The sequence below is a fragment of the Mus pahari genome, chromosome 1 (genome assembly GCF_900095145.1).
Source record: "Mus pahari chromosome 1, PAHARI_EIJ_v1.1, whole genome shotgun sequence".
Lineage (NCBI taxonomy): Eukaryota > Metazoa > Chordata > Mammalia > Rodentia > Muridae > Mus > Mus pahari.
In genome coordinates this window covers 109,255,220-109,280,069 of record NC_034590.1, presented here as the reverse complement: position 1 = coordinate 109,280,069, position 24,850 = coordinate 109,255,220, and the positions used below count along the sequence as shown (strand labels likewise).

General features: G+C 50.1%; 1 protein-coding gene and 1 pseudogene across 1 annotated transcript in view; one reads left to right on the top strand and one right to left on the bottom strand.

Annotated features, from left to right (window-relative positions):
- Kndc1 (kinase non-catalytic C-lobe domain containing 1) overlaps positions 1 to 17,236 on the bottom strand; it is a 47,017-nt gene extending 29,781 nt beyond the window's left edge. Inside the window, exons 1-6 of the mRNA XM_021192644.1 lie at positions 16,645 to 17,236; positions 10,740 to 10,938; positions 9,978 to 10,036; positions 3,840 to 3,986; positions 3,355 to 3,472; positions 1,462 to 2,198 (exon numbers count right to left, since the gene is read on the bottom strand). Coding sequence (XP_021048303.1) covers positions 1,462 to 2,198; positions 3,355 to 3,472; positions 3,840 to 3,986; positions 9,978 to 10,036; positions 10,740 to 10,938; positions 16,645 to 16,746 — 1,362 coding nt within the window. The 5' untranslated portion in view covers positions 16,747 to 17,236. The remainder of the gene's footprint in view (positions 1 to 1,461; positions 2,199 to 3,354; positions 3,473 to 3,839; positions 3,987 to 9,977; positions 10,037 to 10,739; positions 10,939 to 16,644) is intronic.
- A 6,797-nt stretch (positions 17,237 to 24,033) lies between these two features.
- LOC110329852 lies at positions 24,034 to 24,850 on the top strand (annotated as a pseudogene).

The following is a 24,850-nucleotide window of genomic DNA, read 5'->3' as shown; positions in this document are numbered from 1 at the left end:
TGCCGTGTTGATTATTGGTGAATCTTGAGGGCATTATGCTTAGTGAAACAAGCTAGACAACGGAACAGAAGGTTTTTGATTTCACACATGAGGTTGTATCTGTAAAGGTGAAAATGTGTAGAAGGCGGTGAGGCTGTGGAGTGGAATGGAGGGGAGTCAGTGTGGGCTGGAGTCAGAGCTTAGGCGTAGAGATGATTAAGTGGTAGATGTTGTGTTTACGTGTATTTTAACACATCTTCAAGTGAAAGGAACTAACAGAGCCTAGAAGAGAGAGTTCCTGCCTGTGGAGGCCACCTGAAGGTCTGGAAACAAGGTCACCACAGAAGTGCACGTTAGCAGACTCTTTCTAGGGCCATCCCTTCACCCAAGATGCTATCCACTGGCCCTGTGGATATGACATGTTAGGTCAGTCCTGTGGCTCTTTGCTCTCCGGCTCATCTGCACAGCTCTTGGTGGACCGCTGTATCCTCAGGTGGGAACAATGAGCCTTGAACCTGAGGTGAGGGCTCCCAGCTCTGGGTCATTCTTATGTGGGAGTCTGAGGTCTGCAGGGTCCTGATCATTCTCGGTCTGAGGGAGGCTGATCAGATGGTTAAGGTGAAAGCTAGGCTCATTGGTCTGCTGTGTTCTGTTCCAAAGGAGAGACCTCAACTCTTTGCCTTTGGTTACCCAGCTACCTACGCATCAGTTTATCTGTCTAGAAGATGGTGTTGTGAGGTGGCTGTAACCTGTGAGAAAATCCTGAGATGGTGCCTGAGAATATGTGTGCATCCCTGGCCCAGACAATACGGATTGTCTGCATCATGGACCCTACATCTCTAAGTAACCACACTTCCCATGGGAATTCTTCAAGCTCTTATCGGTGTACAAATGACAACACACACCACAGAATCGTCTGCCTCACACTCTCTTCTTTGGGGCAACAAAGCCTGGTGGGAAACTGGGCTGATGGTAGACATCAGCAGGCTGATGTCTTGGTAGACAGATGTATGTATACTGGGCCACTGGCTCAAGTGTCCTTCCCCTGTGAAACAGGCTGAGGCACAGAGCTTTGGGGAACCCACTGAGTAGGGATCACACTTAGTGTTGTGGTCTGTGTCTGGCCTGCAGACCTGTGCACTAGAATTTCATCCCATTGTGAAGTATGAAGCTCAAGGAACCTGAAGTAGCACCACTAGGAGCCATTAACTGTGGGGCTCTGACCCTATACACTGGTGGGTGGAGGCTGAGCGAGTTAGTGCTTTCTAAGGCTGTCCAGAGGTTAGCTTGCAGGTCTGGGGGTGACATCTGGCACCTCCCCCAGTTTGAGTTTGAAGCTCCTTTTAGAAAGAGGAAGTCCCCCCCCCAAAAAAAACCAGTTAATTATTGCCCAGGAGTGAAGGAAGGGCAGGGCAGGTCCTTTGTGGTCTATACACCCTGGCTAAGGAGAGACAGCCTTTCACCCATTCCCTCATCACATACCTGTTCGGTGGCTGCACTTCCCAGTTGTCTGGATTCTTTTGGAATCTTCTCTTCACTCCTAGGTATGTGGCCTTCATGGTCTGAATCTCCAGGGTCTACAGGGCTGGGTGAAGGTTTGTACTCTACAGATCCCCGGCTAGGAGATGAAGCCTCCAGTTGTCCCGAGGCCCCTGGACTCCTGTGTGGATTGCGGCCTGCACCTTGTGTCTTATCCAACTGGACTCCAGGCTCCTGCTCCGGCCACAGTCTGCTTTTGGACTGTGTTTTGAAACCAGAAAGGCCATTTTTCCCTTCCAGGAAGAGCTTCCTGGGGTCTGGGGGAAAGAACTCAGATATGGCCAGCTGGTTTCTGGAGCTGTTCAGTGACAGGCAGAGGGTGCTGGTCCCTGTGCTTTCCTGCAGTAGCCTGGGAAATGTCTGAGCCTTTTTCAGCCGGCTTCGCCTGAGGTTGTCTCTGTCCAGCTCGCCCAGGGGGCACCTGGCATCCAGGACGAGGTTAGCCAGCCCTTCCTGTCCCGGGTTCTCACCGTTTCTCATGGGGGCTGACAGCAGTGGTTTGGGGGATGGGGCTCTGGGCCTCTGCCCAGCCTCCTGCTCAGCATCCCTGGAAGCAGGAGGCTGGAGCAGGCCCTTTGATAGAGACAGTGCCTCTGGGTCAGCGCTGAGGTCTCCTGGCATCTTCTTGGGCCCCACATTTCTTGGAGCAGGCCTTCCCCTCCATGTGTTCTCGCTGAGCTCTGAGCAGAAGGTAGGACATGGTTACAGCAGGGAAGCTTGGAATGGAGTCTGTGCTAGGGTGGCTCCCTGAGAGCCACCTCTAAGCCTGTCCTAACTCACCATCACAGATCCCTCCCCCAAAGTCTCACAAGGCAGGCTTTTACCTGTCCTGTACTTCCAGATTCTCATTCTCCCCTTAGCATAGGCTCCAGAGGCCCCCAGGATCTATTGTCACATAACTCAGCCAATTAGAGACTCTGAGTGGAGGTTTCTAGTTCTCCCTCTTGGCTGAGTGTCCCAGAGGACCAGCCCTTGCCTGTCTAATTACTCTGTCCCAAAGCTCCTTATTTTTCTGTTATGATTACACAAGCCGCTCCCTAAGGGGAGAAACGGAATCTGGTGGCAGTTATAGGGTTATAGGGTACACAGTTTTCTACCCACAAGGCATGCAGCATGGTCTTGTGCACAGAACACTGTGGCACGCAGTTTTGCATACATGCTGCAGTGACTCTGCTGCCTGTTTTATTCAGTAGTCTGTCTATGGCTCGGCATGCAGACATTACCCTCTGTTGGCACCTGGGTGCTGGTGCTGCTGTCAGTCACCATGGTTACAGCATTACAAACACTGCTACTGGGGTGGAGGGCCCTCTAGCCACTCTGAGGCTCTGGGTGGTTGAGGGGTCAAGCACAGTCTGGAGACTATGATAAGTTCCAGACTTATCATAGCAAGAGCTCGTCATGCAAAGAGGTGAGAGTACCAGACAAGGCTGGCTGGAGTCACTAATCCTGAGTCTGAAAATTCCAGTGTGTGCCCAGCATGCACGTGTGCGAATGTATGTGTGGTGTGCACTTGAATGTGGATGTATGCATGCTTACACTGGAGTGGGTAGTATAAACAGGCATTTGTGTATTTACATATGCAGTGGTATAAACATATGAGTGTGTCTGCATGGAATACACATGTTAGATCTGAACATGCGTGTGACTGTGAGTGTGGTATTGTGTACAAGGACATATGAACATGAGTGAGGGTGCATGATTCTATATGTGCAAACTATGTGCATACTTCTGGGGTGGCTGGCTGTATAGATGTACATTGTCCCGGTGTACACATATGAATGTGTATGTGTGCGTGTATCTATGTTTAGGCATAGATGTGGAGGTGATGGCGCTTACCCTGGAATGCTCCGAAGGACTCAATGGAGAGCACTCTTCTTCCAATGGCTGAGAGACTGCGGCACAGGCGGCATGAGGACACAGGCTGCATCTTCTCCTCACACAGTGCTATGATGCTCTGCAGGTGCCAGGGTGCCTCTCAGGTGTGCAGCTCACCAAGATGGAGACCTATCCTCCTGAGACACCCCCCACCCTCCAACTGCACAGCTCTGGGATAGCACCCGTCACCCTCAGATCAGGCCTCCTGCTTCCACATGCACTTTCTGGTACACCCAAACTCGTACACCCTGGCAGAAAAAGACTCTCTTTTGTCCCTGGTAACTTTCATTACACATTTCATTACAGACGTATAGTAAAGACTGGCCTTTATTTCAACAGAATGCAGCGCCTCCAGATTCTAGCCAAGGAACCCCAGTGAGGTTGCGGGGTCTGTGCTGCCTGTGCTTCTGTGTTCACACAGCATGTGTGTCCAGCTGCGAGCTTACCTCCAGGTCCGGCCGCTCTCTGGGGTCTTCTGCCTGCATCTGGCTCAGCAGTCCCTCTAGGTCTGTGCTCAGCTTGGGCTCCAGCTCTGGTTCTGGGACATATTCCAGGGCAGCCTTCAGTGTGGCCCCCAGGGAGTAGATGTGAGCCTGCGGTACCAAGGAGTGTGAGTACCTGCCCTGCAAATGGCTGCTTTCCCCTGCCAAGACTCAGGGCTAAGCAGACCAGCGAGTCTGTATTCAGCGTGCTGCCTGGGCCTGTTGCCCAAGGCATAGAAATCCTGTTCTCCCCAGCTGCCTATTTTGCTGTAGGCATTCCTCACAAACAGGATGCAAGCAGGAGGAAAGGAGAGTTTTCTTTTGGTTTAAAAGTTGCCACTGTTCTGTCTGTGCTCAGGAGAGGGAGGGAGGGCTCTGCACAAGGCTGGGACACCAGGTGTGTGGAAGGGTGTGGGGGTGGGGAAGCCAATGTTATTCAAGGACTAGCTCCTCTTTTAATCTGTTTACAAAATGAAATCACTATTTGTAGTCAGAGCATTTTTAAAAATTTATACTTTTAACTCACAAATAACCATCTATATTTAAGGGGCACAGTGGGATGTCTCAATGTATGTTCATTGTGTTAACTTAATACTTGAATTTTTTCCTATTTCTTAAAAATCCACCGCCTTAATCTCTGGGATTCCTGTGGATTTTGTTGCTCTTATAAGTGGCACACTTAAAATTATATTTCTAGCTTGAAACTATCGATACAAAGGAACCCATTTGAGCTGGGCTGTTTTCATATGTCGGAAGTCTTTTGTTCTCTTAGGCCTAGGTCCTCTGTGTGTGTGTGTGTGTGTGTGTGTGTGTGTGTGTGTGTGTGTGTGTGTGTGTGTGTGTGCCTGTTCTGGATTCAGCCCCTGCTGTGTGCACTAGGCTTAAGGTCTTTGTCTGCTGCATTCTTAGCCAGGGCTGGGATCCTGGCTGCCCCTTGTCACAGACCAATACTCCTTTTCCAGCCCTGTTGTCCCCTTATCTTCTGTGAGAGGAATCAGGGTGAGGACAGGGGATCGCAGACCTGCTGGCTGCTGCCTGGTGAGTGTGAGACTTCTTATCCTTATCACACAGCTCCTCTTCAGCTCCTTGTTTTCCTTAAACTCATCCTTTGGTTCCTAGCCCGAAGTCTACCTGCGAGCAGAGGCCTGCAGCCCTTGATGGACTTTGCTGCCTCTCCACTGTGCTCACAAACACATAGTCTTCCATCATCATGGTCATCTGTGAGGACCGTGGTCTCAAGCAAATGATAGGCGACAGCACTAAGCCATCAAGGCTGCTACCACAGGAGCCCATTAGAGTGACAATGGCACGACAAAGACCTGTGTGTGTATGTGGAGGAGGGGACATCACAGAGGCTGGGGGATTGTTAACTTTTTGAAGCTAGTGAGCCTGTGGGGATTTTTGGACAAGGGCATTGCCCATACTCAGTTCTGAGAAGACTGGCTACAAGCCCAGGAGATTCTAGGGTATGTATCGGGGGAGTTAGTCTTGGAAGCTGAAGAGAAGAGGAGGTGTGTGTGTGTGTGTGTGTGTGTGTGTGTGTGTGTGTGTGTGTGTGTGGCTAGATGGTGTGTGGAGCACAGAGGGTCCAGGGTGGATGAGCTGGTGTTAGAACGTTCCAGAAAAGGTATATTTGAGCCAGAGTGAGGCTCCAGGACACACACGTGGCTCCTGGGCTCCTGTTGATGTTATATCACCTGGATTGTTTACGGCTTCTGGCTCGCCCCGGAATGGCCTCCGGAGTAAAGCCAATCTGGGACAGAACAAAGACCCTGGGCACCATGGCTTATACTAGAGTCATACTTCCTGGAGTGGATGTGGGGACACTCCCCATGTACACACAGAGTCTCTCCATAATAAGACTAAGGTAGGAAGAACCAACTCTGTGTGTGTAGAACACAGGAAAGTCATGGATCATCCAGGGAACTGAAGGAGCTCAGGGACCTGGGGCCCCTCTCTGACATACACCCCAGCATCCTGTTCCACCTTGGATACCACACTGCAGTCAACCTACAGGAAATCCCCTCTGCACAAGGCTCAGCCCCAGGGGAGCAAAAGGATCCTTTGGTGCTCAGTGGCTACTTGCTTTGTACGGTGGGCGCATACTGCCCTCTACAGGAAGAGCCCCAGTCACAGGTTCCTAGAGGCAGAATTGCATGGTTACAAGGGCAAATAAACAACGAATAAAACAACTTGGCACATGGATGAACTGCATGGAGGAGGCTGCACCTGATCAAGGAACACTAGGGTTCACAGAACAAAGGAAGCCTGCACTCGATGTATCCAGCAGGTATGCAGGGGGTGGGGGAGGGGCAGAGCAGTGGTTCAGCCACAGACTGAGTCAGAAAGTCAAAGGAAAAAAAAAAAAAAAAGACAAAGATGCACTAGAAAGTCCCAGTGTGTTCAGAAATAGGAAACAATTGTAGGGAATGACTGCTTTCCAGTGACTCTGCTCCCATGGCAGAGGAGCCAGCCTCCACCAGCCCTGCTGAGTCCAGCCACGGAGAGCAGTAGAACAGGATGATATCAACATCTCTGTTCCGTGTGGTTGAACAGCCACCCTGGGGGTGGTGGTGCCAGCTTCACATTGTGATAGCTCCGTTTGGATACTGATGACTGTGACCTCAGCCTTTGAAAAGTTACAGGGCTGTATACTGGTTACGCGTGTGCCTTCTGAGTAGACATCTTCATAAAAAGGAAAACCCAACCCATTCACATAACTGCACAACTCACGTACTGAACTAAAAAACAAGATTACCCAGAAGAAAACATGGTATGACAAAGCTCACGTGCGGAGGGAGATTCACAGCGGGAAATACCGACTCTAAGAAGATGAAGATGGATGAGCCAAGTTTCCCCCTGAAGTGAAAAAAGAATCAGCTGCCGAACTCAAAGCAAACAAAAGAAAAGAGAGAATAAGGAACAAGCTACCAAAAGAAAAGATAGAATCAGCAATAAGAAGCCATAGCGGAGAGCACACAGATGCCCCCAAGGACCAGACAATGCAGAGGCTGCTCTAAAAGAAATAATAAGATAAACAGCCTCTGGTTAGACTGACGGAGGAGAAAAGAGAAGGCAAAGAAGAAAGGGCCAGCGCATGGAAACAGGAAATTTGCAGACATCACAGAGATGCAAAGGGCATCCCCCGAAGCCCGTTAGGTGCCTGTCTTCATCTGCTGTAGTTAAAAAAATCAAAGAAAGAAAAACCTTTGCAGCACAAACAAGAATGGTTCTATAACTATTAAAAATTGATGGTAGTTAGAAATTGTTCACAAAGGACGCTGATGTTCTTTTCAATGACTCTTCCCAGGCTTTCAAGGCATAGATCATCCCATTCTTGTATACACAGAGCAAACAGACAAGCTCAGAGCAATCTCAAAACCAGTGCTGGTTAGAAACATTCAAAGGGTAAAATGTACCAGCTGCCCATAAAACCCCTAGAAGACCTCTGATAAGTAATCATTAGTTCAGATTCAACAGTGCCCAGAAGAGCCATGACACTTGGTTAGCCCAGCTTTGCCTAAGTGGGGCAGGGTGGGAACAGTAGAACATTAAAAATGCACACATTAACATCCTAGTGAAGGAAATTGCATGATCATTTCCAGAGGACAGAAGAAATATTTCATAATATGAAATATGTGTTCCTGGTAAACCTTGAGAAACTCAGAAAAGCACTGTTGTGGCCAAGGCCAGTGCTATCCATATGGTGAGCTCAGGGTAAGCAGTCCTTCAAGGCAGGTTGCACTTCTACTGCTGACCAGATGCTACACTCACTGAGGTTTGGAACAGAAATAAGCTTTGTCCCTGGAGGAGACAGTTTGAAATGCTATTGATGATTTGATCAATGAAAGAGGAAAAAAAAAATGAAAAGGTCCTCTAAGTTGTTAGAAATAGTAGCAAGATTCTGCAAGATGGTTTGATATTAAAGTGGATAAAGTTACCAAAGAAACAAAAAGCTGAAAGTAAAAGCATAACCAAACCATCAACTTCCAGATGGACTCAGAACCCAATTTCTTTCCTTTTGAGACAGGAGCTTGCTATGTAGCTCTGATTATCCTGGAACTCACTGTGTAGACCAGGCTGGCATGTGCCACCATCCCTGACCTGATAAGTTCTTAGGAGTAAATGTAATAAAAGATATCCAGGACTCCAACAGTAAGGGCTTAAAACTATCCCTAGGGGATTTCAAGAGCGATCACAATAGGCTGAGCAGAGAGCAGACAGTTACAGTGCTCACCTACAATACACAGACCCTCAGCTCCGGAAAAACCAGACATGGTGGTGCGTGCTTGTAATCCTGAAACTTGCAAGATGGAGGCAGGGGCCAAGGTCATGTTTGGCTACATATTGAGTTTGAGGCCAACCCTGTTTCTAGAAGATAAAAAAGGAAGAGGAGGAAGAGGAGGAGGAGGAGGGATACGATGATGAACTAAAAGTCAATAAGCAAAAGATGTCTTGGAGATGAAGAACATAACATGAATCCTACCCAGACCGATTCATGATGTAGGCTGTTCTAGTCACCATGCTGACAGCTTTGATGGAGCTCAGTAAGATTTTTACATCCGCTACAGGGAAGAGGCTGGCAAGTCAGTGCCCCTGCAGGCAAGCTCTCCACCAGGTCACAGAGCTTGCCAGGAAGTGAGCAGTTAAGAGAATAGGGTTTGAGCTTAAAGGTGAGCGAGGGACCATGGACCAGAGTGGGATGGTCTTAGCCTGGATCCTAAGGGATGGTTGTTGTGTGTGCAGGACGGCAGCCAATAAACAGAGCTGGGGAATGGCCATCCAGCCACAGAGGAAGATCAAGTTCTAACTCATGCTGGGTGAAATAAAATCAAATGGTGCATTCAACATCAGTGTATATTGAAGTCGTTATAGCATCAGTGTGTATTGGAACATCACCTTGTGAACTGAAAATATACAACTTTGGTTTGTCAACCACAGTCTAGTGACACTAAGGAAAACAGTTTCTCTGAAGGACTCGATGTGAAGACTAGAGAGAATGTCAGTGAACTTGGCACAAGTTGGAGTTATCTGAGAAGAGGGAACCTCAATCAAGAAAATGCTTTTATAAGATCTGGCTGTTGGTAGTTTCTTTTTCTTTTTCTTTTTCTTTTCTTTTTTTTTTTTTTTTTTTTTTTTTTTTAGAGACAGGGTTTCTCTGTGTATCCCTGGCTGTCCTGGAACTCACTCTGTAGACCAGGCTGGCCTCGAACTCAGAAATTCGCCTGCCTCTGCCTCCCGAGTGCTGGGATTAAAAGCGTGCACCACCACGCCCGGCTGGCAGTTTATTAATTAGTGATTGATGGGGGAGGGCCCTGTCATCCTTGGAACAGTGTGTCTGGGTTCTATAAGGAAACAGGATGAGGAAGCCATAAAGAACAAGCCAATAAGAAGCACCCTCCATGGCCTCTGCATCAGCTCCTGCCTCCAGGTTCCTTCCTGTCCTGACTTCCTCCTGTGATGGACCATGATATGGAAGTGTAAGTCAAATAAATCTTTTCCTCCTCATGTTGCTTTGGTTATGGTGCTTCATCATAGCAATAGTAACCCTAACTAAGACACTTGGGCAATGCAGTCAGACCCCATTTCAAACAAAACAGAGAAACTCTTTCAATCAGAGGACACCAGCCAGCATGGGATCCCTTGAAACTGGAGTTAAGGATGGTTTGGACCACTATGTGGATGCTGGGAGCCCAGCTTGGGTGCTCTCCAAGAGCAGCGAGTGCTTTTAACCACTGAGCCATCTCTCTGGCCCCCAGAGGTGTTTCTTAAGGGTGGTGGCCATGCATAGCCTTTTCTGGTTCCTCCCACAAGACATTGGTGAGGCAGAGAAGCCATCTGATTTGACTTCGCAGTGAGTGAACTCAACACCAACCCTAACAGAGATGTCCAAGGCCACTGCTTCCAAACACCCTCATGTCTTCCAGTAGCCACCAAGGATGAAGGAGGGGGCCCCAGAGGTAGCCCCCACTGAGGACAGCTTTTGCCCCACCCCCTTCTGGGGACAGCCTATTACACTAAGACCATGAGACTATGGTAACAAAGGTAACCCCATAGAGGAAGAGGGCAAGGCCTGGGGAGTCACCACTTGCTGGTACTTACCTCAAAGGTGTTTCCTGTCAGGTCAAACTCTGGGGGTACAAAGGCACCCTCGGGGTCATCTTGGAGAATAAAAGAGAAGGTGTTCTGATCTTGCCCTTTGGCAAAGAATAACCCCACCCACCACAGCTTAGACCCTGGGAGCTTCCTGGGACAGAAGGAGGACTGATATCTGGGATCCCCTGTCCTTTGCTCTACTAAAGCCTCTAAGGAAGGCGGTAAACATCCCAGGCAATGAATGATGCACCACACTGGAACCCTAAGAGTTCCAAAGCAGAAAGAGAAAAGGAATTTGTTTGGATTCTTGAAGAACTTATCCTGGCCCCCTAACTTGAGAAACCCAACCTTTCCCGTAATGGTGGTCAGCTTAACTAGCCAGATAAGTCTAACCCTTCAGGTCCCCTGCATCCATTTCCTGCAGGCAAGGGGTGCCAGCCTAGGGAAGACAGTGACCCAGGCATCCTCTTATGAGGAAGGCCTGAATAGAGCTCAGAATCATGGCTGGGCACTTCTCTGGCTCTCTGAGGGAGTGTATTGCAGTCTTAGGATGCTGTGGTTTACAGGGGTCACCCAAACTCAACATCCGGGCTGCCTTTCTCCCTCTGTGCTGCCGTGGACAGAGGATCACATCAGATTCCCAAGGAAACCCAGGGCTCGTGTCCTCCCGTGTGTCCCCAGCTGCTCGGTGCTCCCAGTCAACCTCGAGGCACCTTCTCTGGGCTGCACGGGGTATCCCCCACCCCTACCGTGTTCCCCTTTCCTCACCACTGAGCTGTTCCATGAAGCACACGTTTCCACTGGTGTTGAAGGCCAAGGTGTCTGGTGTGATGCACAGGGTCTGGAAGATGGCTGCGTGGGCGACACTCCGCATGGACAGGCTGCACTCTAGGCACACAGCCCAGGCCTCCTGCTCACTGAGGCCTCGGTCCCGCAGGGAGAGGATGTCAGCCAGAGACACATTTTCCTGTCAAGACAGGCTTGGTGTGAGCCCACAGAGGGCTGCCCCAGGAAGGCCCTAGTACCCCATCCAGAGAATACTGCACCAGTGAAACAGACACTTCACTCACAGTCCAGAAAAGGGCCTTAGGCCAGGCCCTTTTTTAGACAGAGTTACCCTGCTGTTCCTTGAATGTCACAACCATGGAGCATTTGGTGAAGCCACCAGTGTGCTGCTCAGAACAGGCACAGACATTCACACATGTCTCCACGTACGCATACTCACACTTAGAAAAAAAAAACAAAACACTTCCATATAATAATGCATACCGTTCTACACACCTACCCTCATGAGCACAGCCGAACCTGCCCACATGTGTTCACACACACTCGGTCTCATTTGTATCAGCTATCTAAGACTGCAAGGCTCTTGCCTGGCTGCTGTTAGGACCCTGGCATCTCCTGTGTCCATGTGTTTGTGTACTACCCACTTACAGGTGTGGGCGGGAGTGTCTTTGAGAACTGGGCTCAGGGCTGGTGTGGGCAAAGGATGTGGATGCCCTTTGTTGGGATTAGTAGGGTGCTGAAGAAGGCTCCTCCTGGCATGGCTGTGACCCCAGGACACAGGCAGATGACAATCCTTAATGCTCTTAGCTGACATTGTAAGGCATCCCCATGAGCACAGATCGCAGATGAGAAGACAGAGTGCTTAAACCATCCAACCAAACAACCCAGCAAGCGACCAGCCAAAGGCAAGAATCAAGCAGGATTCTCAAGTGATGGCCTGAGCCTTTAGGTTCTGTGTGGGTGTTAGACCCTGCATCTCCTCAGGCCATTTCATTCTTTGAGTCCAATGTAGGGCTTGGTGAGGTCGCCAGCCCAGACCCCCTACTCCTGAGACAGAAGCCCCTTGGCTTGTTAAGCTGTTTTTTGTTTTTGTTTTTGTTTTTTTTTCTAACCAGGGTTCCAGCCTGCTGTTTCTTCGTATCACCAAGGACTCCTTAGAGAAGAACCCAAGCTCCAAGTGATGCCCACTGGTCCTGGCCAAAGAGGTACACACATACAATGCATACACACGTGCACACCACCCCTTCACACCTCCACACAGGAATGGATGTGCCTGCACAGTGTACAACATGCCTGGACATACATGTTCATGCAAATCTACACAGACACGTAAGTGAGGTAGTATGCAACCTTGTAGACCCTGCGGGCCGTGCCAGGTAAGAGAGATGAAGCCAGCTCACTCTGAGTCTGAGTCACTGTCAGTCCCTCAGCAGGGCCTGCCGGCACCCCACTGCTGCTGCTCATGCTGGCCAGCAGGCCTGCTTGCTCACAGCCATGACAGGATGTGCCGCCAGCAGAAGGCAGCCCTGCCAGACATGCTGCTTGGCCATCCTGCAGCCTACATCACTGCCTCCTACTTAGGCATGGTAGGAAGATGCTCCTGACAGTGGGGAGCCTGGGCAGATCTCAGAGCAGCTGAAGACTTGCAGTCCCCCAGTGTCAATTTGTGGTAGGGGTATATTACTTGGAAAAGCAGGAGCCCAGGGTTATTTCTATGATTCTGGGATGAACCTGTGGGCCCTGCGTCATTGCTTCCAGCCACAGCCTTCTCTAAAGACAGGATTATTAGCCCTTCCACACATGACAATCTCAAGTCAGAGTCAGTTTACATAGCTGCAGCCCCTGCCAGTACCTCCACGCTGAGTAATGAAGGACCCAGAGACCCGAATTCTGGTCTCTGGAGTCACCTGCTTCTAGGACCAACAGCTGTTCCAGTTTTGCTAGGCAGGAGAAAAGACTGTCTTTTACCCAAATCTATGCCACTGGAGGGGGAGGCACGGGGGTGGGGGAAAGCTTTGACTAATGGATTGGGGACAAGAATAATGGACCAGGAGAGACTCAGCTGTCATTTGCCAGCTACCCCCTCCATTCCAATAGGAGCCCACCCTGTGTGTCTTCATTGGCTTCTTCAAGAGACTGCCTGGAGACGGGGTAGCCCAGTTTATCTGCCATACAGCTCAGTTCCAGTTCAATATGTTCAGCCTGTCACAGGGTCTAACGTTGGTTCCACAAGGTATCAGGTCCAGGAGCCACTACAGACATGATCTACTATGATGCTCAGGAGCAGTAAAGCTCACTCCCATAGATGTGGGACTGTATGGAGTTCCCACGCCAAGCACACTAAGACTCTCTCTCATGCAGACCCAGACACTGTGAGCTCCAGGCTTGCAGTCTCCCACAGCTCTTGCCAGCACGGTCTGATCTTCAGCCAAGTCTGTGGCTCCATTTGCCCTATATAGGCTCAGATCCCTGGTGGGTGAGAAGTTCCTTCACAGTCCAGCCTGCCCCTCAACTATCCTTATCAGGGTGGTACTTAAGGGTGTGGGGTGGGGATCACCTATGTAATTTCCCGGCAGACAGGAAGATCAGCCCTCTGCTTGCAGTGCGCTGGTACAAATTCAGCCAGACCTCGGCTGCGAGGGATGAGACCCTGGGGATCGGGGGCTATGCTCCAGGGAGAGACACTTCAGCTGATCCTTGAGCTTCAGAGGGCAAGCCCTTATCTGGTTACTGCAGAGTGCCCTGCTTAAGGCTTATATGTGCTAAAGAGCTCCCCCTCCCTTAGACAGACTTGGAGCTGGGCTATAGGGACTCTAGGGGTCACCGTGCATACTTCAAGTGCATTTATAAGCAATTAACTTTTCAGCTTATCATAACGGGACCTGCCAACATCAAACTCAAACTGATGCTGGCAGCATTTGTTGGCAGCCTCAGTTCATGAGCAGCCAAATCTCATCAGGGATGCCAGAGCATGCAAGGTGCTCTGTGGGCTGTGTCTGCCCCCAAGTGCCCACCTTGCTGGCTCAGGGTTCCATTCTTGTTTTAGGTTGTCTCTGCTCAGAGTCCATTTTGAAGCATATTATATGGACTTTAAGGGCATGATGGGAAAATCCCCCTTTCTTTATGGGACATCTCTGCCGTGGGTCCCTGTTCATTTTCAGTCTCCAATGCCTGTCCAGCACCAGGAGGTTATGGGAGGCTTTCCATTGGCTTAGGAACAGTGAGAACTCTGCTGACACCCAATGGTGCCATTTTCATTCCCAAACCATTACTACTCTGAACTCCTGAAGTCCATTTTTATCACCTACCTCTTAATCAGCACCGCCGGACCCTCGGCCACAGTCATTTGGTGCCTACCTGCCTTTCCAGCAACTATGGCTCTACCTAGATCCAGTCTTACTGTTTTGTCCCTGACTCCACTTTCCATGTCCAGAAAGACTGATGTTCCATGTTGAATCCAGGAAAGGCCGTCTCCTTCAAGAAGTCCACCTTGCATAATTCTTGGTCAGAGTATCTCAACTGTGCATCCAGAGTCTTCTTGCTGTTTTGGTCTAAGAGACCAGGAGACACAGCATGGCTTCAGCAAACTAGTGGGACCGGCTGAACTATTCATGGTGAGTTCTAAGTGTCCAGTGGGTTTTCTCATAGACACATGGCCTGTTCATGAGGTTTGATTTCCCTGGAGAAATCGATGGGAGCAGGCGCTGGACTCTTCATTACAAGAAAACGTCAAGATGTTTTCTAACGGGCGTTTCCCACCCCCACCACAGAGGAAGGACCTGCTCACACATATCATGTCCAGTGTCATCTCTGGCCATCATGGTAAGGCCTTCAGTGAGCCTGTTTAGCCCTCTACCAGTTATAAAGGATTAGACAGCATGTTCTCAAGCTATTTGGAGTTTCTTTGAGCCACGAGAAGGTAGAGATATTCAGGGGCCCCTGGAGGCTCTGTAGGATTTTATTTTTTGGTTGTAGTAGAGAGAATTCTGATGTCCTATGTGCTCTGTATGAACTCTGGATCTGGCCTTACATCACCTGTACAAGAGCTGTCATTGTCCGGGTCGCAACGACCCCGTGGGATTAACCAGCTCGGAGATTCAGGATGGGTGGCAGCCTAACTCTTTGCCACCCTACTCCGGACAGCTTTCAAAGGCAGCCAGATACAGAAGGCTGTGCCAGGCACCGAGTCATGTGACCTTGATGAACACAAATTTAAAAACCTTAATGGGGACTGAACTGACTGCAGGAAGCCTAAAAACTAACCTCAGCTGAATTCTTAGACATGGCGCCAGGCCAGGACCCCAAGACTCTTCTCATATTTTAGAGACTCGGTTTCTGTTGTCGTTCAGTTTCCTTGTGAATCCAAAGCCTTGTGTAAGCTAGACAAGCGCCCTACAGCTGAGCCCTATTACTACCTACCTCCTGTTTAGAGGAATAAAAATAACACCCTTGCTCAGGTGAGAGGCTCACCTGAACGTCCCACTGAATGCCATTAAAATGGGGGAATTCCATGTCACACAAAGGACTCACCACAGTCAGAGGATGGCTATCTCACTCACTGTGAAACCTCTCCAACCCAGAGGGACGGAGGCCATTTCTAATACAGAAGCAATCGGGGCATGGTAGACAGATGGCACTCTGGGTACAAGGCTCAGCTTCCACCTGCAGGCTTAGGTTCCATTGATGTAGTGGTACCCACTGCCTCAAATGCCAGGCTCAGAGTGAGCCCTCCAAGCTCAGTGGCTGATACAAAGGGCCACAGAGGTTCTCAGATCTGCTTCTAGTGGCAACCAAGAGCTCAGGCTCCCACAGATACCCTAGAACATGTCCTGTCCTCCAGCAGTTCTGAAGGCCGTATGCTGAGGGCATCCTTTCTTTCCCATCAAAGCCAGCGAGATGTCCAAAGGTTTATTTATTCCCTGGACTCTCCTCTCCACAGCCTTAAATTGCACCAAATCCAGGCCACTCAGGGGTGGGGGTGGGGGTCAGCACCAACCCCAGCACTACTCAGAGGGCCCTGGAGGTGGGGCAGGCAGGAACAATTTTTTTTTTTTTAAATGCTTTCAGAGCCCACTCTTTTAGGGAAAAGGAAGGGAAGAGCTGTCAGGGCCTGGTGCTGCAGTCCACACAGGCGTATGGTTCAGGAGGGTTCTGGCTAACTTTCACTCATCTGCTGGCCAGGCCAGCTGCAAAGGCAGGTGGAGGGTCTCTAGCACCAGGGTATTTAAGGGACGAAAGAATGGTGGATTCTTCACAGGGACTCCAGAGCCTGGTTTGGAGGATCTCCTCAAAGGTCCTGTATTCTTGAGGGAGGTCAAGATACCCCCCCTCCGGGAGCATTTTGGGGGGCTGCTTGCCATGCTTTTAAAAAACATGGAGTTTGTGCATGACCATCGTTTGGGGGCCTAGGGGAGGGGTCCCTCACTTCTCCAACCAAGAGGGGGCTCTGTGTAGCTCCAGCCACTCTGCACTAGAAGTTCTCAGGGGACTTGGGGGAGGGAGGTTTTTTCAGAGCAGGAAGAGCCCTCAGTGCTGGGAAGGGGTCTCACTGGCCATTCCTAAGCTCATCTGCTTCAGCACCTGGCCAGCTGTGGAGGTCAGGTGTGTCCCTATTGTCCCTACCCGCCAGAATCTTCACCATCCCCCCAATTCTGTTCAAGGATTAAAACCAAGAGCCCATTCCTCTACTAGCCAACTTTACAGGGACAGTCCTATTGCTGTCCCATATAGCATTCCAGCTGTTCTGTAGCGGGTGGGGCTGAGGACAGGATCCCCTAGCAGTTGCTACTATGAGGGGCCAGAATCTATGCAGCAGGAGAGCTGTGTTCCACCCACTTCTTTTCCCCACCCCTTTTCTGGAGCAGGTGGGCTTCTGGGACGGACTCACCTCATCCTCTGGCAGGGTGGGGAGCGGCTCGAAGTCGTAGAAGTCCAAGTCCTTGCCATCTTCCTCGTAGAAGCCCCGGGAGGTTGGGTCCATGGCCTGCATCTTGGCTCTCAGCAGGGCCTGCGCGCAGGTTGGAACTCTGGCCCTGGACAGAGCTCCGGTCTGGGATCCCCTCCCCAGCAGGTTTCCTTTGGGTCAGATCCCCTCTCTGGCGGGTCCTTTCCCGGGCAGATTCCCGTCCAAGCTGGCTGCTGCCTCTGAGCCTGCCGGGCTGAGCTGGGCACCGCCAGCTACGCGCGCCCGGCCGCCATGGCAACGAGCCCGCTGCCTGCCGCAGTGTCGCCAAACGGTGGCGCGGGGACGCCTGGGGCGGGGCCGGGGGTGGCTCCCTGAGGGCCGTGGTCACTGGCGGGCCGGGGCCGACTTTGGGCTCCGCAGATGTCTTCAACTACGTCAGCCTCCGGGGTGCACCCTGCGCCTGCCTGCGCTGTCCGTGACAGTTCGGGGCGGAGCCACTCTGCGCAGCGGCCGCCCTAGGGGTCTGCACCCACCTAGGCTGAAGGTACCAGGGCTGAGTCCACCTAGATCACACCGGGCCTCAGGACTTTCGCAGTTCCCGCCCCACCCAACCCAGGGGCGGGGTTGCTGCAGTCACCTCCAGTGGCAGTCACGGACTGGGGCAGGTACTGGGTTCTTTAGCTCCTGGAGTCTTCCTTGGTTGGGTCCAGTGATGGGCAGAGAATCAGATGTTCACTCACCCCAAGCAAAGGACTAGATGGCTCTCCCAAACTTGGCAAAGGACAGACATAGAACCCCTTCTTTTTGTTTCTGACAGTCTCTACAACCTTAGCTGGCAGAACTATGGACCACAGATCCTGAAGCACACGGCAGGGCAGATTGGCTCCTGGAGTTGATGGCCCTATCCCTAGAGCCTAGCCTGATCAGACATAATAGTAGACACTCTACTATGCGCTCCTTGAGTGAAGGAGGGTGGGTTTGTAACTGGTCATGCAGAGTCCAAGGATACAATGCAGTGAGGGATGCTAATTCTCAACAGTCTGCTCTTAAGGCTTCCAATTATTAGCTATTCATGAGCTTGCAGCCAGGGTAGGCGATGGAAGGTGCTGGAAACTTGGAGAACAGACATCTCACAAGTGTGCTGCTCTGCTCTGCTCACTCCTCCAACACTGTTTTGGGTCAGAAGGGGGCAGATGTGGCCAACAGACACTGTTTGGACTCCGGGGCTTTAGCTGCAACCTGTCTCAGGACTCTAGATAGATGGCTGAGCCCTGTGCCTCAGTCCTCTGCTTTGGGCCAAGCTGACTCCTTCCTTTGTTCAAGCGTTGATGCTTCCCAGCCACCTTTTCCTCCATCTGCTGCCCCGGTCTGTGCTCTCCTAACCTGTCCTCCACCCAGCTGTACACTTCCAGCCTGTCTTCCCCCTGGTCTGTGCTCTCCAGCCTGTCCTCTCCTTGGTTTGTGCTCCCCAGTCTGTCCTCCCCTTGTCTGTGCTCAGCCTGTTCTCCATCAAGCCTGTATACACTTCCAGCCTGTCCTCTCCCTGTTTTATGCTCCCCATCCTGTCCTCCACCCAGCCTGTGCTCCCCATCCTGTCCTCCACCCAGCCTGTGCTCCCCAGCCTGTCCTCCACCCAGCCTATGCTCCCCAGCCTGTCCTCCACCCAGCCTGTGTTCCCCAGCCTGTTCTCCACCCAGCCTGTGCTCCCCAGCCTGTTCTCCACCCAGCCTGTGCTCCACTCAGCCTGTACACTCCTAGCCTGTCCTCCACCCAGCCTGTGCTTCCCAGTCTGTCCTCCCTTGGTCTGTGCTTCCCAGCCTGTTCTCCACCAAGCCTGTGCTCCCCAGCCTGTCCTCCACCCAGCCTGTGCTCCCCAGCCTGTCCTTCACCCATCCTGTGCTCCCCAGCCTGTCCCCTACCCAGCCTGTACACTCCCCAACCTGTTCTTCAATCCACTCCCTCCAGCCTGTGCTCCCTTAGTCTATCCTCCTCTGTAGGCTGTGATGCCCTCAGCTTGTGCTCCTCCAGCTATGCTCTCACCCCAGTCTGTGCTCCCTACAAAGATGCTCCCAAGTCTGTGCTCCTCTGTAGCGCATGTTGTCCTGAGACTGTTCCCCCGAGTCCATGCTCTCCAAATCTATGCTGCCCAGGCTTATGCTTCCCAGCCCGTGCTCTTTCCACAGGCAGTGCTCCCTGCAGCTTAGTGCTTTCCTCTAGTTCACACTCATCCCATCTGTGTTCCCTAAGCCTGTGCACCCCACAACTGGTGTACCTCAGCCTGTGCTCTCCCTTTCTTCAGACTCTATGCTCTCTTGAGGAACCTAGGTAGATATGACCACAAAGACAAGGCTCCAGAGTCTGGTGGTGGCCGAGGTGGGACTTTGTCAGGTGGCTTCACGGATGCCTTTGAGCCCTGGGTTTAAGAAAAAAGACCTAACATTAACTGGAAGGGGCCGACAACCCAAAACGTATGGGGTGACCACACTACACACTTTCTGGCTCTGATGATGCACCGTTTACTTCAGGGAAAAAGTAGTATCCAACTTGGGCGAAGTTTGAATATAGAAGTGGACTCAGCCCAGCACTCGGGAGGCAGAGGCAGGCGGATTTCTGAGTTCGAGGCCAGCCTGGTCTACAGAGTGAGTTCCAGGACAGCCAGGGCTACACAGAGAAACTCTGTCTCGGAAAAAAAAAAAAAAAAAGAAGAAGTGGACTCAGCTTTAGCAGCAACAGTCAAATCTGCTCACCAGGCCCTTGCCTCCTAACTTGGGTAACACCATGGCTCCTTCATAGGGCTGGGGCATGAATGCTGTGAGGAATGGGGAGGGGACTTTGGACAGCTCAGACCTATTGTCTCTCTTTAGACTACCAGCTACTTTCCTAAAACTTTGGCCCTTATCAGCTAGACACTGGTCAGTCTCACTGAACATCTGTCCATGTGTGTGCATTTAAAGTGAGCTTTACTGCAAGAGAACAGTATGGTATTGGTCCCGGTTCTCTGGATTTGGCACACTGTAGATGCTGACTAAGGCTGCTCGAGAGGATGATGCTGGAGGGCAGGGCAAGCTTAGAATGGGCACTCCACATTATCAACTGATGAGCAGCACAGATGGTACCTGAATGTCGGAGAGGCCTCTGGATCCAGGGATGGATCGTGGGAATGGCTTCCCCTTGCTGCTCCCTGCTCATGTGGCGTGCCTAACATAGGCTTGGCATGTTTCTCCTAAGGCTTATCCCAGAAGTCAGAACTCTGGAAAGGTGGTGAGTGTACCAGCAGGTCCCTGGTCCAAGCCATGACTTGATGCACTCTGGCTTTCTGACAGCTGATTTCTTCTTCTTCTTCTTTTTTTCGGCTGGCCTACTCATTCTTTATCTGTTCTATTTCTTTTTCCTGCTAGACTGTCCTACTGCAGAGAGAGCTCTGCCCACTGCTGTCCCTGGCCTGAGCTGTTCTCCCTGCCTGAGGGTCGCCTCCTTTGGCCTTCTGTTCTATCCCCTCTACCAGGTACCTGGTACCTTGATGTTTTCTTCAGAGATCCTGCTCCATGTTGGTCATATTCAGACATAATCAGGATTTGTCTCATTCCCCTGACCTGTCTTGTCTCTCTACTGCATAAATGCTGCCTTCGGTTCATGGCACCAGTCAGCACTCAGTGTGGCTGGCTACATTTGGTAACAGGTGGACTGGGAGTTTCAAAGCTTGGCTGACGTTCTTCCGATAGGAATTTTGACAAGCTGCCAAATCACGTGTACATTTTGAAGCCAATATTTATTTTTTAAAATAAAAATTCAAAGAATATAATCTCTGGTGTGGGGTAAATATTGATATTCTGAAACAAAACTGTTAGTCATTCTTAGAAACATGCAAGAATCTAAATTCCAACGAAGCCTTGGTACCTGCTATCAATCATTCAAGAACTCCACAGTCACAGTCTTCTCCACTCAGAACTTTGCCATATCTTTTCTCCAGGCTCATTGCTGGCATCTAGTTTTGTCTGTTTTTTTTTTTTTTTAAATGTGAGGCATTCTTGCCCCTTACTGACTTTATTTTCTTCTCTCTCTTTAAAAAAAGTCTTACTGAATCTTTGTGAATTTCACATCATGCACCTCAATTCCACGTATATTCCCATCCCTTCAGATCCACCCTCCACCCTGGCAACCAACCACGCTCCCCTCCCCCAATACAATGAAAAAGAATCTCCTTATGGGAGCTGCAGTGTGTCACAGTGTGGCCCACAGCACACCCTTTTGTCCGTACACCTTTACTTGCAAACGTTCATTGCAATGAGCCATTGGTCTGGTTCAAGGCCTCTGGCTTCTGCTGCACCATCAATAGTGGATCCTCACCAGGACTCTACCCAAATACCCTGTTACTGTCCCACGTCATGGAGATCCTGCAGCTTTGGATCTGTTTACCCAGAAATCGACCTTGCTGTCTTGTTTCTAGTCTGAAAATTTTTGCATTGATACCTTATCATAATTTGCCGACTCCCCTTGCACTCTCATTTTGGTTTCCAGTAAGCATAGGCCCATGGTATGAGGGTGCACTGCTAGCTGGCTTCTGTGCACAGCCTACACCTGTGTGGCTGTGATGCAAATGAGGACTCAGACAGGACAGAGGTCTCCAGCTCAACCACTCATCCTGGAGCAAGCCTGAAGGAGGACATTCCTAAGGACCTGGTGTGGTCTCTCACACCAGTAGGCTTTAAGCCTTGGTCCCCATGAGGACCTGTGGTAAGAAACTACTACCAGGAAAGCAGGGGCTAGATGGGCAGGGAACAACGCTCCCATCCAGACAGGCTCAGGTGCACACTCCTGTGCTCTGTGTTTCTGCCTCTCTCGTTACATACAGCAGTTTCATTGGCCCGTTTTATCTTTCCTCTGTGTAACCTGGGATCTTACTGTGGATAATGTGGACACGGTGAGGGGCCTTTCTCGTGTTATGCTTTTGATGTTCCGCCATGTTGTCAGTGTAAGGACGATTCCTTCATGAGTCACTGAATTGGATTCAGCGACATGAACATATCAGTGGAGGGGACTGGGTGGCCTCTAGATTTAAGGGTGTATGGACAAAACTTTGGGAGCCGTCTTGTTTATTTCTCATTGCACACGTGCACTTGATTTGGCTGAGCCTCTATCCATAAACTGGAAGGTCTGCATGATGAGTGTGCTAAATGTCATAATCTACCCCCACAAGAATGCCCGAGGGATTGGGCATAATTTATTGGTGATAGCTCTTTGCTATCAGATCTCCCATTCTGATTTTGTTGAATCAAGTATGTGCTCTGTGTCTATTGCTACTTTCTCTTAACTTCCATTGGCATTTTTGTCTGTCAAACAGCAATGCCCTCTCCCCAAATGGCAGAAATCTCGGTACACAAAATCCACCCTTTTGCCGGGCGTGGTAGCGCACGCCTTTAATCCCAGCACTCGGGAGGCAGAGGCAGGCGGATTTCTGAGTTCAAGGCCAGCCTGGTCTACAAAGTGAGTTCCAGGACAGCAAGGGCTACACAGAGAAACCCTGTCTCAAAAAAAAAAAANTAAAAAAAAAAAAAAAAAAAAAAAATCCACCCTTTCTCCTTATGTTTCTCCAAACAATGTCTTGGCCAGGGGCTGGGTAGATGGCTGAGCATTTAAGAGAACTTTCGCAGACAGAGAACCTGGGTTTAGTTCCTAGCATCCGCACTGGGTAGCACAATCACCTGGAACTTCAGTTGCAGGGGAATATGCTGCCTTCTTCTGGCTTTTACATACATGACTCATGTCTGGTACACTTAAATACAGCACACAAAACAAAACAAAAAGTTCCTCGACCACACTTGTACATTCAGAATTAGCTACGTGCTTTAGACATCTGGGATTTGATTAGATTGCGATGTGTCTGATTGCCAACCAGTCTTTCTAAAAACATATCACTGTTATGCTGTATCGCATGTGGGTGTGTGTAGGTTTGCATCCTTTGCCAGAGCAGACGGCTACGGAGTTGTTCCTCCCCCTCCACCTTTATGTGGGTCCCAGGGATCAAAGTCTGTTTATCAGTCAAGTGCAGCGCAGCAGGTGTGACTCCCACCCCCTACCCCTGCCCACATTTTTTTTTTTTTTCTTTTAGACAGGATCTCATTATGCAGCCTTGATTGTCCTGGAACTCACTATGTAGATCAGGCTGCCCTTGAACTCATGGAGATCTGCCTGCCTCTCCCTTTTTAGTGCTGGGATCAAAGTCATGTGATGCCACAACTGGCTCTAGATTTTTATTAGTCTTCCGCCTCAGGGACATGCATGTCATCTCTGTGTTCAGGTTCTCATTATGTCCTTTTGACTGCAGATTCCTGTGAAGGGATTAGTTTATCTTTGACTATATTTTTATTGCTCATATCTGATATTTTGTGGTGTAATTGCAAATTAAATCCTTCTAAAAAGATCTTTAAGTGTGTGTCTAACAAATACAAGGTCCTGGGTTTGACCCACAATACTAGAAAAAAAAATCTGTTTTGTGTTGTCCTATTGAAGCAAGTACGTTTTTCACTTTGTGGCTTCCTAGCAACGTTGCTCAACTTTCTTTTCTTGTATGGTTTTTCCTTTCTTTTCTTTCCTCCTCCTCCTCCTCCTTCTCCTCCTCCTCCTCCTCCTCCTCCTCCTTTTTTGAGGCAGCATTTTTCCATGTAGCCCCAACCATCCTGGAACTTGTTCTGTAGAGCAGGTTGACCTCAAACTCAGAGATTCGATTGCATTTGCCTCCCCAGTGCTGGGACTAAAGGTGTGCCTACCATGCCTGGCTGCTAAGCCTGCTTATTAATTTTGATCTGTAGATTGCCCTGATTCTTACTCAAGCAATTGTATTATCAGAGAACAGGAAGTTTTGACTTCTTCACGAGTAGTCCTTACCATGTGTCTCTTTCTCTACGGTTCCTGCCAAGACCTCCTGTGCAATAATCAGAGACAAGTGGTAATAACAGTCTTTGTTGAGTTCCCAGAGTGAAAGTAGACAAGATTTCTATTTTGCCAGAAAGTATAATTTTATTATGGGTTTTTGTAACTCCATTCAGCTGTTTAAGTTCCTGTCTATCACTGATTTGCCTAATATGTTTTTTAAATGGCTTATTTATTTTTATTTTATGTGTACGAGTGTTTTGCCTGAGTGTGTCTCTCTGCACCACATACATGCCTGGAGCTTAGAGAGGCCAGAGGAGTTTTCAGATTTCCTAGAACTGGAATTAGAGACAATTGAGAGCTGCTATGTGATTTCTGGGAATTGAACCCAGGTCCTCTGGAAGAACAGCCAGTGTTCTTAATTCCCCAGCTATCTCTCCAGCCCCTATGAATCCATTTTAAAAAATCATAAATACTTCTTCTTTTTCAGGAAAACACCAAATGACCGATGACGCCGGTACAGTGGGAGGGCCGGGAGGACCCGGGGGCCCAGGATTAGGTGACCATAGTGGCAGTGGTCTTAGGGGCTGCGGTCATGCTCAAGGCAGCGGCTGTGATCCAGGCAGTGGGGCTCGTGGAGGTAAAGCTGAGGACAAGGAGTGGATCCCTGTCACTAAGCTGGACTGCCTGGTTAATCAAGTCCTTGGAGGAGAGCTACCTGCTCTCCCTGTACATTAAGGAGTCTGAGATCATTGACTTTTTCCTGGGGGCATCCCTAAAGCATGAGGTTCTGAAAATCATGCTAGTGCAGAAGCAGACTCGGGCTGGCCAGCGGACCAGGTTCAAGGCATTCGTCGCTATTGGGGACTACAATGGTCACGTTGGTCTTGGTGCTATCCGAGGGGCCATCATCTTGGCCAAGCTTTCTACCATCCCTGTGCAGAGAGGCTACTGGAGGAACAAGATCAGCAAGCTGCACACTGTTCCATGCAAGGTGACAGGCAGCTGTGGCTCTGTGCTGGTGCATCTCATCCCAGAGGCACTGGCATTGTCTCTGCTCCTGTGCCCAAGAAGCTACTGATGATGGCCCGTATAGATGACTGCTACACTTCAGTCAGAGGCTGCACTGCCACCCTGGGCAACTTTGCCAAGGTCACCTTTGATGGCACCTCCAAGACCTACCTACCTGACCCCCGACCTCTGGAAAGAAACTGTGTTCACCAAGTCTCCTTATCAGGAATTCAGTGATTATCTTTTGAAAACCCACACCAGAGTCTCTGTTCAGAGGACCCAGCCTCCAGCTGTGGCTACCACATAA